General features: G+C 37.2%; 1 protein-coding gene across 17 annotated transcripts in view; it reads right to left on the bottom strand.

The window, feature by feature from the left end:
* The window catches only part of EVI5 (ecotropic viral integration site 5), a 277,149-nt gene that overhangs the window by 178,332 nt on the left and 83,219 nt on the right, over window positions 1-15,598 (bottom strand). For all 17 annotated transcript variants that reach the window (XM_054531115.2, XM_063718560.1, XM_063718554.1 and 14 more), the window contains 4 exons: window positions 13,161-13,286; window positions 10,606-10,749; window positions 9,593-9,682; window positions 9,098-9,195 (listed from right to left, as the gene is read on the bottom strand). In XM_054531115.2, coding sequence (XP_054387090.1) covers window positions 9,098-9,195; window positions 9,593-9,682; window positions 10,606-10,749; window positions 13,161-13,286 — 458 coding nt within the window. The remainder of the gene's footprint in view (window positions 1-9,097; window positions 9,196-9,592; window positions 9,683-10,605; window positions 10,750-13,160; window positions 13,287-15,598) is intronic.

The raw sequence follows: 15,598 nt of genomic DNA, 5'->3' as shown, positions 1-15,598 counted from the left end.
GCAAAAAAAAACCAGGGGTTGCAATCCTAGTCTCTGATAAAACAGACTTTAAACCAACAAAGACCAAAAGAGACAAAGAAGGTCACTACATAATGGTAAAGGGATCAATTCAACAAGAAGAGCTAACTATCCTAAATATACATGCACCCAATACAGGAGCACCCAGATTCATAAAGCAAGTCCTGAGAGACCTACAAAGAGACTTAGACTCCCACACAATAATAATGGGAGACTTTAACACCCCACTGCCAATATTAGACAGATCAACAAGACAGAAGGTTAACAAGGATGTCCAGGACTTGAACTCAGCTCTGGACCAAGCAGACCTACTAGATATCTACAGAACTCTCCACCCCAAATCAACAGAATATACATTCTTCTCAGCACCACACCGCACTTATTCCAAAATTGACCACATAGTTGGAAGTAAAGCACTCCTCAGCAAATGTAAAAGAACAGAAATCACAACAAACTGTCTCTCAGACCACAGTGCAATCAAATTAGAACTCAGGATTCAGAAACTCACTCAAAACACACAACTATATGGAAACTGAACAACCTGCTCCTGAATGACTATTGGGTAAATAACAAAATGAAGGCAGAAATAAAGATGTTCTTTGAAACCAGTGAGAACAAACACAATGTACCAGAATCTCTAGGACACATTTAAAGCAGTGTGTAGAGGAAAATTTATAACACTAAATGCCCACAAGAGAAAGAAGAAAAGATCTAAAATTGACACACTAACATCACAATTAAAATAACTAGAGAAGCAAGACCAAACAAATTCAAAAGCTAGCAGAAGGCAAGAAATAACTAAGATCAGGGCAGAACTGAAGGAAATAGAGACACAAAAAACCCTTCAAAAAATCAATGAATTCAGGAGCTGGTTTTTTGAAGAGATTAACAAAATAGACCACTAGCAAGACTAATAAAGAAGAAAAGAGAGAAGAATCAAATAGATGCAATAAAAAATGATAAAGGGGATATCACCACTGATCCCACAGAAATACAAACAACCATCAGAGAATACTATAAATACCTCTATGCAAATAAACTAGAAAATCTAGAAGAAATAGATAAAATCCTGGAAACATACACCCTCCCAAGACTAAACCAGGAAGAAGTAGAATCTCTGAATAAACAAATTAACAGGTTCTGAAATTGAGGCAATAATCAACAGCCTATCAACCAAAAAAAGTCCAGGATCAGATGGATTCACAGCCAAATTCTTCCAGAGGTACAAAAAGGAGCTTGTACCATTCCTTCTGAAACTATTTCAATCAATAGAAAAAGAAGGAATCCTCCCTAGCTCCTTTCATGAGGCTAGTATCATCCTGATACCAAAGCCTGGTAAGAGACACAACAAAAAAAGAGAATTTCAGGCCAATACCCCTGATGAACACTGATGTGAAAATCCTCAATAAAATATTGGCAAACCGAATCCAGCAGCACATCAAAAAGCTTATCCACCATGATCAAGTCAGCTTCACCCCTGGGATGCAAGGCTGGTTCAACATATGCAAATCAACAAACATAATCCACCACATAAACAGAACCAATGACAAAAACCACATGATTATCTCAATAGATGCAGAAAAGGCCTTCAACAAAAGTCAACAGCCTTCATGCTAAAAACTCTCAATAAACTAAGTATTGATGGAACGTATCTCAAAATAATGAGCTATTTATGACGAACTCACAGCCAATATCATACTGAATGGGAAAAGGCTGGAAGCATTCCCTTTGAAAACCTGCACAAGGCAAGGATGCCCTCTCTCACCACTCCTATTCAACACAGTGTTGGAAGTTCTGGCCAGGGCAATCAGGCAAGAGAAAGAAATAAAGGGTATTCAATTAGGAAAAGAGGAAGTCAAATTGTCCCTGTTTGCAGATGACATGGTTGGATATTTAGAAAACCCCATCATCTCAGTGCAAAATCTCCTTAAGCCGATAAGCAACTTCAGCAAAGTCTCAGGATACAAAATCAATGTGCAAAAAACACAAGTATTTCTATACACCAATAATAGACAAACAAAGAGCCAAATCATGGGTGAACTCCCATTCACAATTACTACAAAGAGAATAAAATACCTGGGAGTACAACTTACAAGGGATGTGAAGGACCTCTTCAAGGAGAACTAAAAACCACTGCTCAATGAAATAAGAGGACACAAACAAATGGAAGAACATTCCATGCTCATGGATTGGAAGAATCAATATCGTGAAAATGGCCATACTGCCCAAGGTAATTTATAGATTCAATGCCATCCCCATCAAGCTACCATTGACTTTCTTCACAGAATTAGAAAAAACTGCTTTAAAGTTCATATGGAACCAAAAAAGAGCCCACATTGCCAAGACAATCCTAAGCAAAAAGAACAAAGCTGGAGGCATCATGCTACCTGACTTCAAACTATACTACAAGGCTACAGTAACCAAAACAGCATGGTACTGGTACCAAAACAGATATATAGACCAATGGAACAGAACAGAGGCCTCAGTAATAACACCACACATCTACAACCATCCGCTCTTTGACAAACCTGACAAAAACAAAAAATGGGAAAAGGATTCCCTATTTAATAAATGATGCTGGGAAAACTGGCTAGCTATATGGAGAAAGCTGAAACTGGATCCCTTCCTTACAACTTACACAAAAATTAATTCAAGATGGATTAAAGACTTAAATGTTAGACCTAACACCATAAAAACCCTAGAAGAAAACCTAGGCAGTACCATTCAGGACATAGGCATGGGCAAAGACTTCATGACTAAAACACCAAAAGCAATGGCAACAAAAGTCAAAATTGACAAATGGGATCTAATTAAACTCAAGAGCTTCTGCACAGCAAAATAAACTATCATCAGAGTGAACAGGCAACCTAAAGAATGGGAGAAAATGTTTGCAATCTACCCATCTGACAAAGGGCTAATATCCAGAATCTACAAAGAACTTAAACAAATTTACAAGAAAAAGACAACCCCATCAAAAAGTGGGCAAAGGATATGAACAAGTACTTCTCAAAAGAAGACATTTATGCAGCCAACAGACATATGATAAAATGCTCATCATCACTGGTCATCAGAGAATGCAAATCAAAACCACAATGAGATACCATCTCATGCCAGTTAGAATGGCGATTATTAAAAAGTCAGGAAACAACAGATGCTGGAGAGGATGTGAAGAAACAGGAATGCTTTTACACTGTTGGTGGGAGTGTAAATTAGTTCAACCATTGTGGAAGGCAGTGTGGCAATTCCTCAAGGATCTAGAACTAGAAATACCATTTGACCAAGCAATCCCATTACTGGGTATATACCCAAAGGATTATAAATCATGCTATTATAAAGACACATGCACATGTTTATTTATTGCAGCACTATTCACAATAGCAAAGACTTGGAACCAACCCAAATGTCCATTAATGATAGACTAGATTAAGAAAATGTGGCACATATACACCATGGAATACTATGCAGCCATAAAAAAGGATGGGTTCATGTCCTTTGCTGGGACATGGATGAAGCTGGAAACCATGATTCTACACAAACTATCACAAGGACAGAAAACCAAACACCGCATGTTCTCACTCATAGGTGGGAGCTGAACAAAACCTGTATGTTGTACACATGTACCCTAAAACTTAAAGTATAATAATAATAATAATAATAATAATAATAAAGAAAACTTCCATTTTTCTTGCTTTGCTCTCTCAGGGGATACTCCCTCAGGAGCAAGTCATTCTAAAATTGTTCTTTTTGTATGGAGCCACAGAGATTTTTTATAAACTAAAGTAAGGTACCATAAGTAAGATCTAGGTTGGGTGACAGGTTTTCCTTCCTTCCTTTAATAAAGTGGGAGAAGGTATGCTGTAAAAGGGAAGGTGTGAAGAAGAACCAAGGCACCTCTACTACAGAAATGTTATCAGACAGATAAACTGTAGGAAAGAATATAGATAGAAATTGAAAGTCTCTATTTCTTTCAATTCTTAACCAAGCTCTGAACATTTTCCTGACACGCAGCAGACTGTGTATGCCAGTTTGAACACATACCGGTTAGGTACCTCTAACATATAATTTTAATAATCTGTTACATATTTGCATCTAATAAGCCATTTACTTTTCTGTGCTGCTACCCTCCAACCAACAAGAAACTTGAGCATTTCTGAGAGGTAGGTCCAATTGTTAAGTTTATTATATATTCCAAAACTGATACTTAGTAGAAATGGAGAAGACTTATCTTTTAATGCTGACAAAAGATTACAACCCAGATTATAAACAACTAGTAACCACTAAGAAGTCAAAGCAGTATGAAGTAGACACTGCAGTAGAAAACGGAGGAAAAAAATAGAAGAAAAACATGAGACCAATAAACATATGAAAAGATGCTTACTCTTATTAACAATCAGGGAAATGTAAATTAACAATCAGGGAAATGTAAATTAAGTGGAAAATGAGACATTTTATACTGGCCACAATGAGAACACATACACTGCTGGGTTAGACTATAAATTAGTGTCACTTTGGCAAAATTTTGTGATGCTGAACACAGCTTACGTTGCAACCTTAAAACATTCTGAATATAAGCCTGTAAGTCCTTAATAATGCCCCCGTGATTGGTAAAAATTAAGTAGATTGGCAAAAATTAAGAATAACCAAGCACTGATGACAAAGTAGAACAATAAGACTTTTTTTTTTTAGACAGGGTCTCACTCTGGCACTCAGGCTGGAGTGCAGTGGCACAATCACGGATCACTGCAGCCGGGACCGCCCAGGCTCAAGTGATCCTCCCACCTTGGCCTCTTGAGTAGCTGGGACCACAGGTGTGCTGGCGCCACCACACCCAGCTAATTTTTCTGTTTTTTTGTAGAGACAAAGTTTCACCATGTTGCCTAGGCTGGTCTCAAACTCCTAGGCTTAAACAATCTGCCTACCTCAGCCTCCCAAAGTGAAAGGACTACAGGTGTTAACCACTGCACCTGGCCACAATAAGAACTCATACACTGCCAGGTTAGACTATAAATTAGTGTCACTTCGGCAAAATTTTGTGATGTTAAACACAGCTTACTTTGCAACCTTAAAACATTCTGAATATAGGCTGTAAGTCCTTAACAATGCCCCCTGCAAAAGAATAGACTAATTTAAAAGAACACCATTCCCACTAACTCTTTTCTCTGGAAATTGGTAATTAAAGGGAATAATGAGTTGTTTTGTTTTGTTTTGTTTAAGAGAGAGGGTCTCACTCTGTCACCCAGGCTGGAGTGCAGTGCTGTGATCACAGCTCACTGCAGCCTCCAACTCCAGACTCAAGCAATCTTCCCACCTCAGCCTATGGAGAAGCCAGGACTACAGGCACCTGGTTAGCTTATTTTATTTCTTGCAGAGATGGGGTCTCACTATGTTGCCCAGGCTGGTCTCAAACTCCCAGGCTCAAGCGATCCTCTTGCCTGGGCCTCCCAAAGTGCTGGTATTGTGGGTGTGAGCCACCATGCCTGGCTGAAATAATGAAGTGTTTATATGTGTTTCCAGTAGAATGAAGTTAGCTGCAGTTAAAGAAAAAGGTTATGAAGAAAACTGACTGATAAATGTAAGAAGAATGACATTTTTAAAATCATGCTTTTATTACCCTAAATGAAATAATTTAACATGAAAAGTATCCCCAATGATACTTTTTTTTTTTTGGAGACAGGGTCTCACTCTACTGCCAAGGCTGAAATACAGTGACGCAATCACAGCTCACTGCATCCTTGACTTCTCAAGTGATTCTCCCAACTTAGTCTCTTGAGTAGCTGGAACTAAAGGTGCACACCACAACACCTGGCTAATTTTTGGTCTTTTTTTTTTTTTTCTATACAGACAGGATTTCACCATGTTGCCCAGGCTGGTCTTGAATTCTTGGCCTCAAGTGATCTGCCTACCTCGGCCTCCCAAAGTACTGGGATTATAGGTATGAGCCACTGTGCCTGGCCCTCAATAATATCTTTGAGCAGACTGAGCCAAGAGGTGGAAGGTCATAATGAACTGGATATTCTTACAATGCCAAAGTATCAACTTACAAAGTACTTACTGGGTGCCAAGAGGGAAAACATAACTTCATAATAAAGAAATCTGTCATTACCTTAATCTAGTCACCAATCATGGCATCTCTAATAACAGTGAGACAGACATTATGCATCTTTTAAGATGAATAAAGTACATGGTATCACCTATTAAGTATTCTTGCCAGAAATGTTTGCACTTAATTAGATTAAGTCTTCACATTAGCTCCCAGTTTATAGAAAACACAAGAGATACAGAAGTTAAATGAGATGACAAGGAAATAATCAGATGAATCCTTCAGGTTGGATATTCTCAGTAAAACTGACTTGGTCTCTTCAACAAGTCAATATATTAAAAAAGAAGATTGGAATAGGTGGTGCTGATCTAAATTTTTAAAAATGTAAGTGAACAACTGAATACAATGCAATCAATGGCAAAGACATTTTTGGCACAACTGAGGAAATGTGAACATAGACTGAGTATTAGGCAATATTATGGAACCACTGTTAAGTGGTGAAAGCAATGTGGTAAAGGAGGCAAATTACTTTATGGACATGAATACTGATGTATTAAAGAGTGAAGTGTCACAATTTCTGAGCTTTACTTTGAAATACTTTGAAAAAAATAAATATGACAAAATATTAACAGTTGTTAAATGCAGACAATAAGCAATGGATATTTATTATTCTATTTTTCTGTATGTCTGAAAATTTTCCCAAGTGAAAAAAAGCAAATAGAATGTGATCTGTAGCTAATGAGTAAAATCTATTCTTTCCTTCACAGCTAAGCTTCATAAAAGGAAAATGAAATGCTATGTTGAGGAAGGTTTTGTTTTGTTGCTTCTAAGTCAGAACTCAAAATTATCTTCTTATATTGAAGAAAATGAAACAACAGAGAGAAAGAGGTTGAAGATAGAGGACAGAAGGAATAATTAATGGAGCAAAGACCTGGAAGAGATGGAAATGAGTAACATCATGTATTCTGAATTAGCATTATAAAGGAAAAAAAATACTGTATTCTAAAAAGAGAAGAAAAAGAACATAGCTAAGTCTACAAGCTGGAAGACAGCAAGTTTAGGAAGTTTGAAAATGATTGCTGAATTAGGAATAAGGTAATCTGGTGAGAGTTACGTATGGCAAAAAGGGGATGGGAGTTTGGGAAGAAAGATAAGGTTTGAAGTAACCACTGTGAGGAATGAGATAATTAATCAAAGTCAATATAAATATACATGGAAGGCCACTGGAAACATAATTTACTGTCAGCAATCTCAGTAACTATGCAATAACAATTGGATACATGAATACAGGAAACAAAAGGGCAGAGGAAGCACAGTTGTTCATATCAAAAGAAGGCTTTTATACGTCAATCTAGAGATCTTGATAAAGCAGAATGGGAAGAGCATGAATAAGGAAGTGAAAGAAATAGGGGGCCAGAAATCTGATAAGTAAACAGGATTAATTGAAATTTCAGAAATGGATTGTACATATGACAAGATCTATACAAGGAGAATTAGTTACCAAGAAGGTTAAGGAACTTCATTCTCTATCAGACTTTTAAAGTAAAATAAATTCTCTGCCTGGTTAGTGTGATTTCAATGTGGTTTCACTAGGTGACAAAAATTGAGATAATTTATTTTTATCAGTTACACGGCACAGCAGCTTTTTGTCTATATGATGTCTCCACACGATGGTAGTTACTTAAAATGTATCAACATGATGGTGGTTATTCAAAACATCACAAGTAACTTATTAATAATAAAAGCTGAAGCTCAAAAATCAGCTTGGCTTGCTTTTGTCAATTAGAGCTTTTTTATTTTTTTTAAAGAGATAAGGTATCACTATGTTACCTAGGCTGATTGTGAACTCCTGAGCTCAAGCAATCCTCCTGCCTCAGCCTCCCGAGTAGCTGGGACTACAGGTACACATCATTGTGCATGGAAAAGCTAACTAATTTTAATAACATTAATTCTCACTCATATTTAAATATACTTTGTGGAGTAGGAATATCCATGGGAGTAGTATGTTGTACATGTTAATGTAATTTCATATTGCAGCAGAAAAGAAACTGCTAACTGCTAGCATACAGTACTGTTATCATTTTAAAGCATTTTATACCATAGAAAGTACAGTATTAGAAATGCTAACTATGACCACAGGCTAAGAATTAAGTACTGGAAGCTAGAGAAATCACAGCTATTATTTTAATTAATACACTTAATGTGTTTCAAAAATAAAACTAATGAGCCAAGACTGTTTATTTTGAACTTTTAGGACATGAATACCAAAAAAAGCTTCATTAGAAAGTAGCACAATAAATAAAATTTGACCAGGTGCAGTGGCTCACACCTGCAATCCCAACATTTTAGGAGGCTGAGATGGGAGGATCACTCGAGCCCAGGGGTTCGAGACCAGCCTGGGCAACCTACTGAGACTCTGTCTCTACAAAAAAATTTTTAAAATTAGCCAGGCATGGTGGTGTGCGTCTGTAGTACACCTGTGCTTTAGTAGAGACAGGGTACTTCCTGTACTCAGGAAGCTGATGTGGGAAGACCACTTCAGCCTAGGATTTCAAGGCTACAATGAGCAGCCATAATTACACCACTGTACACCAGCCTGGGTGACAGAGCAAAAGCCTGTCTCTAAAATAAATAAATAAATTTTTAAGTTCTCAATCCATACCTCATGTCTATCTTGCTGGTTATGCTAATTTTGAACTTAAGTGACACTCTGGGGTCAAACTAAGAGGAAAAGAATGTCAATGAATGGGACCACACCAGAAAAGTGGTTTTAAAAATAACAGTATGCTCATATATGTATATCCATTCCAGGCTCCTAATTCTAGTCAACGTGGAAAAGGAGGAAAGTTTTAAAGGTAGTACATGCTAGTCCCATGCACCACTATTAAAAGCAGTATATTCCAACATTAGCTTTATGCTATATTGAAACCAATACCACCAAAGAAAATAATATAGTTCTATAACCTAAGGAGGAAAACTGTATCACTAGAATGTTTTGCAACTTCCACTGAATTTCCAACAAAAATATAAAATACTTACTTTTTCATTTTTTTTGAATTGTATTTGACCTGGTAAGCTGCTTGGATTAGCTTGTCTGGGACACCATCAAACTGATGTGGAATGACCTTTTGAAAGTGCTAAGATACAATAAAAGAAAAACATAAGAATGACTTAGTGCTGTTAATAGTGAAATCCAAAGACATTCAAGAAATTATGGGCTGGGCATGGTGGCTCATGCTTGTAATCTCAGCACTTTGGGAGGCCGAGGCAGGCGGATCACCTCAGGTCAGGAGTTCAAGACCAGCCTGGCCAACATGGTGAAACCCTATTTCTACTAAAAATACAAAACTTAGCCGGGTGTAGTGGTGCACGCTTGTAATTCCAGCTACACAGGAGGCTGAGGTGGTGGGAGGATCACTTGAACCTGGGAGGCAGAGGTTGCAGTGAGCCAAGATCACACCACTGCACTCCAGCCTGGGCAACAGAGCGAAACTCTGTCTCAAAAAAAAAAAAGAAAATAAATTATGAACTTACCTGTAACATCCCTTCCATGTCAAGTTGCATCAGTTCTGCCTGATTCATTTGAAGAAGTGCTAATCCTACACGAAACACTATTTCTAAACCCTGAGGAAACAAATTAAATAAATCCAAATTTATGTTACTCTTCCATCAACAAAAATGAGTCATTTGAAATAATACTAAAGTAAACATTTAGGGATCTAAACTAGGGGCTGGCAAACATTTTCTGTCAAGAGTCAGAAAGCAAGTATTTTAGGTTTGGTGGGCTATATTGTCTGTCAAAATTACTCAGCTCTGCCACTACAACCCTAAAGCAGACATACACAACATATAAATAAATGGGAAGGGTTGTGTTATAGGAAAACTTTATAAAAAACAGGTGTGGAAGAACGGATTTGGCACAAAAATCTGTCCATCTGATTGGTACATGAATCACAGTTGACCAACTGTGATCTGAACTAATTTAGTTAGGTAATACAAATTGATTTTCCCAAGATGTAATTAATAACAACATTGAGTTCACAGACTAGAAAACAAAGGATTACCTCTATGTGCTACTGACAAAAGGACAACCTGCAATGTGTTCATAGAATAGAAGAAACATGCTTATTACTTCTTACTCTTTGGATGACAGATGCATTTCAACAATATTAACTGTAAGACAAATTTTACCTCTCACTAACTTTCACTGTATCAGTTAGGAGGTGATAAAGAGGTATGATTAACAGTGTAGGCTCCAAACTGTCTATGTTTGAATCCTGGTTACAACACCACTCATGTATTGTGTGTCCATAGACAAGCTACTTAACCTTTCTCTAAGTCTCAACTTCCTCATCTATCACCTAACAAATGGAATAAAAACAGTACCTACCTGATAGGGTTATTATAAGGTTTAAATGAGATTATCCATGTAAACAGTTTTGCATGGGACACATGGCTTTCCTTCATTGCTCTCCTCATTGCCCTGCTCTCACTAACTCAGTGACCCCTTTGCTCAGCTCCTGCTCTTTGTCTGCCCATTAGCTTACCTCAGACATAAAGATATCAAATATCCTTGTTGCAATTGGTAGTGGAAAAGTTGTAAGAAAGATAGTCAGAAACCAGGATGATGCATACATTGAGGTATGAAAACTCTGCGATTGAAAATGTACAAAGAGCTCTGGAAGATGCTCCTAAAGAGAAGAAAATAATTAGTTATAACACAGTAAAACTGAGTGTTTTAAATTAGATTATATTTATACTAGATTAGCCTATACCAAACACAAAGATTAGATCAAGCATCATATGGAAAAGGTAAGACATAGACATTGAAACATCTGGGACAGTGGCTAGTATCTAGGAAAGAAAGAAGGGGGAAACAATGTGAAGTTGGAATTTTGAGTATAACATTTAATTTATTAATAAAAAGAAACTGAATAGAAGTTTTATATTTGTTTAATCCTGTTGGTGGATACAAGAGTGACTGATATTTTCTATACTCTTCTATCAACTATAATATTTCAAAAAGACGTTTCAAAAGAAAAGAAATGCTATGTTAAAATACTTTCAGGCACTATCTACCATTGATCACCTATTCTTACCTTCCTAAAGAACAGGAAAAATACTCAAAATACAGATGTTTCAGCAACTCTAGTAATTCAAAACATAAATGAGACTTTTTTTTTTTTTTGAGACGGGGTCTCACTCTGTCACCCGGGCTAGGGTACAGTGGTGTGATCTTGGCTCACTGCAACCTCTGCCTCCCAAGCTCAAGCAATCCTCCCATCTCAGCCTCCCAGGCAGCTGGGACTACAGGTGCACACCACCACGCCCAGCTAATTTTTTTTATTTTTAGTAGAGGCAAGGTTTTGCCATGTTGCCCAGGCTGGTCTCAAACTCCTGGGCTCAAGTGACCTGTCCACCTCAGCCCCCTAAAGTGCTGGGATTACAAGCATGGGCCACTGCGTCCAGCCATAAATGACACATTAATTGAAAATATAACATTAAGAGAGTTCCAGGCTGCTAAAAACAAGCTTACTATTTCAGAAAACAATTAATTAAGAATCATCTCAAGTCCAGGCACAGTGGCTCATGCCTGTAATCCCAGCACTTTGGGAGGCTGAGATAGGAAGATCACTTGAGCTCAGCAGTTCAACACCAACCTGGGCAACAGAGTGAAACCCTGTCTCTACAAAAAATTAAAAAATAAAAAGTAAAAATTGAAAAAAACCTATTCAGGTGCAGTGGTATACACCAGTAGTTTCAGCTATACAGGAGGCTGAGGGAGGAGGATGGCTTGAGCCCAGGTGGTCAAGGCGGCAGTGAACTGTGATTGTGTCATTGTACTTCAGCCTGGGCAACAGAGCTAGACTCTGCCTCAGGAAAAAAAAAAATCATCTCAAAACCTATTCTGGCTTTTTCTTTAAAATATATAAAAACAAAAAATATGTACCCCATAATGTACAACTATTGTATGTCAATTAAAAAATTGGCCAGGCACAGCGGTGGCTTACACCTGTAATCCCAGCACTTTGGAAGGCCAAGGCGGGTGGATCATGAGGTCAGGAGATTGAGATCATCCTGGCTAACACAGTGAAACCCCATCTCTACTAAAAAAATACAAAAAATTAGCCAGGCGTGGTGGCAGGCACCTGTAGTCCCAGCTACTTGGGAGGCTGAGACAGGAGAATGGCATGAACCCAGGAGGCAGAGCTTGCAGTGACCCGACACTGCGCCACTGCACTCCAGCCTGGGACACAGAGTGAGACTCCATCTCAAAAATAAATAAATGAATAAATAAAAAATAAAATATAAGAACATTTTACATATCCCCTTGCTCCCACCACAGATGGGAAAAACTAGAGTTTATAAGGCTGCCAGGAGAGAGGAAACTAATAAAAATGGCTCTCATGCCAGCTGAATAACCTATTTTCTTAAATTCTGCTCATTTAATTGAAATTGAAATTTAAATAAATGAAAATATTTACATTATAGCAAACTTAAATATATAAAATATAAAAATTAAATCCAGAAAGGTAAAATACTTCAAAGGTATTTTTCCCTTGATTTTAATTCTGCTCCTATTCTCTCTACCTTCATACAGTCACTAGATAACTTGAGTCTTAAACTAGCAACATAAGAAAACATTACAGGAAAAAAAATTACGGGCTAGCAAAAAATAAAAATAAAATAAAATAAAAGTAAAAAGGTAGAGGAGAGGACTCAAAGAGACAGAGAGTCTCAAAGTAAATGGACTGATGTCAGTGTGATAATATCATAAAGCTCCTATAAGAGAGCTTAGACTACGTAACAATAATAGGATATAATAAGGAAATTCATGTGCTTAGGTAAGGGGTGTATAGTACATTTGGCAGAAATGCTTAAGGATTGAATACGAAAACTGGAGTCAAGTTCTAGACTGTGATCTACCTAATTTGAAGGGTCAAATTGTACATTAACCAACCAAAAAACAATCATGTAATTAAAACACTTACTTCTTCAAGTGCTTTAATGCTTTTAACATTAAATTTGCTTAGCTGGCACTCAGAACAAGATATAAAAAATATAAAGGCAATATGCCTTTTTATCAACACTGCACTTTTACCTGTATCATACATTCAAACTGGTACATACAAAGGCCCAATTCTGCCATACTTGGTTTAAAAAGTTCACGAAGTCTATAATCTTGCATTAATTTAACAAATACACAGAAAGCTTCTTCTTCCGGCATCTACATTGGGAGAAAAAAAACATAGGTTAATGTTCTCTGATACACAAATAAACCAATGATATTTAAACTAAGTACCCAGCCAATCATAAACATTGTTTGAGTGGCTGTGTGCTGCAATGTTAAGAGCAATGAGGTAAGAATCAGAAAGTTCTAGTCTCCCATTCCATCACCAAGAATGAGAAGTTAAACAAATCTTACAACCTCTGAAACCAACTGCCTCAACCTGCCTCATTCATTAATTCAACCAAAAATACTGATTTATAGCCAGATACTTTTCTCTCTCTGGGTATACACCAGTGAACAAAATAAACACAATCTGTATTCTCAAGGAACCTGAACTTTCTAATGGAGGGAGACAGACAAGACATGGAATAAATCAAATAATATATATGTCAGATGGTGATGGATGCTACAGAAATAAAGTAGGGAATGTTGGGGAGACACACGCTATTGACATAGATCAGGAAAGGTCCCCTGATACGGTAACAGTTGAGCAGAATCCTGAAGAAAGCAAGGGAGCATTTGAGGAAAGAATAGTTCCAGAAAACCAAAGAGTACAAAGGTCCTAAAATGGAATCACACTTGGCATGCTCAAGAAACAGCAAACAGAGAACTACTAAATTAGAATACTATGAGTGAAGGTTACACCATGGAAGAGAAATAACAGGGAACCAAAATGCAGAGGACTGTAGAGGCCACTGTAAGGATTTTGACTTTTACCTTAAGTGAGAGAGAAGGATTTTTGAGGATTCTGAGCAAAAAATCATGTGACATGGTACAAGTATTAAAAGGACATGTAAATTAAGTTTTCACATTATCTGAAATTGGGGTTTAAAGGTACTAATTTCACATTTTATGTGTAAATCACTAGGAAATCATATCAAATAAGATAATGAATGTGAAAGCTCTGTAAAGAGCTACAAAGATATTCAGAATACTTAGGCAAATAACTACCCAAATTGTTAAACCATCTTATTATTATCTCAAAATAATAAAATTTGCTAATTCTCATTCATTCCCGTTATACCAGTGTGTTTCAAAAGAGAACATCCCAAAGGATCTCCAGGCCTTCTTCTTACTGAAGACTGCTGCTAATAACAAGATATTTTCCCTGGCCTTGACACAGCCACGGACAGAAGCCAAGAGTTACTCTTGGCAAAACCTGCACTTTTTCCTTCCTCTCAACAACACATGGCCACAATTCTACTTTGGAGGCTATCTCTATTAATTCTATCAAGCCCCACAGCCCCACTGAATTATGTCAGTCAGTACGAGAAGCCCCAAATCCCAGGACTCTCATCCCATGTGATTTTACTGTTCTCCTAATCTGACCCCATTTCCAATCTTTCCTAAATCTTTTCCACAGCATTTTCTGGAACCCATATCCTACCATCAACAGAATAGTCTACCTATATCCTCAATCTCTTTTCCAAATGTTCCTCTCTTTCTTTAGCTGAAATCTGGATCTCCCCTAAGAATATTTCAACACTGAAACCTGGCTCTCTTCTAAGGTAGTTGTTTTCTCTTTTCTCTCCCACAGCACTGCAAGGGGACAGAAATTACTGAGGTATATGTCCTCAGGCAATTTAATCATTGTGCGAACATCATAGAGTGCACCTACACAAAACTATATCAGATAGCTTACTATACACCTAGGCTATATGCTATATAGCCTATTGCTCCTAGGCTACAAACCTGTACAGTATGTTACTGTACTGAATACTGTAGGCCAACTGTAACATGATGGCACATGTTTGTGTATCTAAACATAGAAAAAGCAAAGTAAAAATAGGGTATTATAATCTTATGGGCGCAACATCACACATGCAGTCCACCATTGACCAAAATGTCATTATGCAGTACGTAATTATAATTTCCCTTTTTGTCTTACAACAATTTCTTCTCTTCTGAACATATCAAAACAAGTTTCAATCCCTCTCCTCTTTGCAATAGCATTGATATGGGAACTAGAGGAGAATTTTTTTTAATGGCAACATTTTAAAAAATAAGTTGAGGTAATTTGACAAAAGAGGAAAGGGAGACAGAAAAAGTATCACTAGGTCCTTCTCAAAAAAATTGAAACCATGGTGACAAAATGAAAAAATGTGACATGGAGTGGCATATACCAAGTTGTTTTATAGTCATTCCTTTCCATTAGAAAGAAATCAAGACACTTGAGTCCTAGAGCAATGTGCTGCTACATAGTTTCTCTGTGACTCTGAGCTGACAAGAATTCATGTCTTTCGCAAAGGTCTAATGCAGACAATATACCTAATATTATAGGAGTGAGATATACACAAAACATATATACT

Source organism: Pongo abelii, chromosome 1 (assembly GCF_028885655.2).
Source record: "Pongo abelii isolate AG06213 chromosome 1, NHGRI_mPonAbe1-v2.0_pri, whole genome shotgun sequence".
Taxonomy (NCBI): Eukaryota; Metazoa; Chordata; class Mammalia; order Primates; family Hominidae; genus Pongo; species Pongo abelii.
This window is presented reverse-complemented; position numbering and strand designations above follow the sequence as displayed.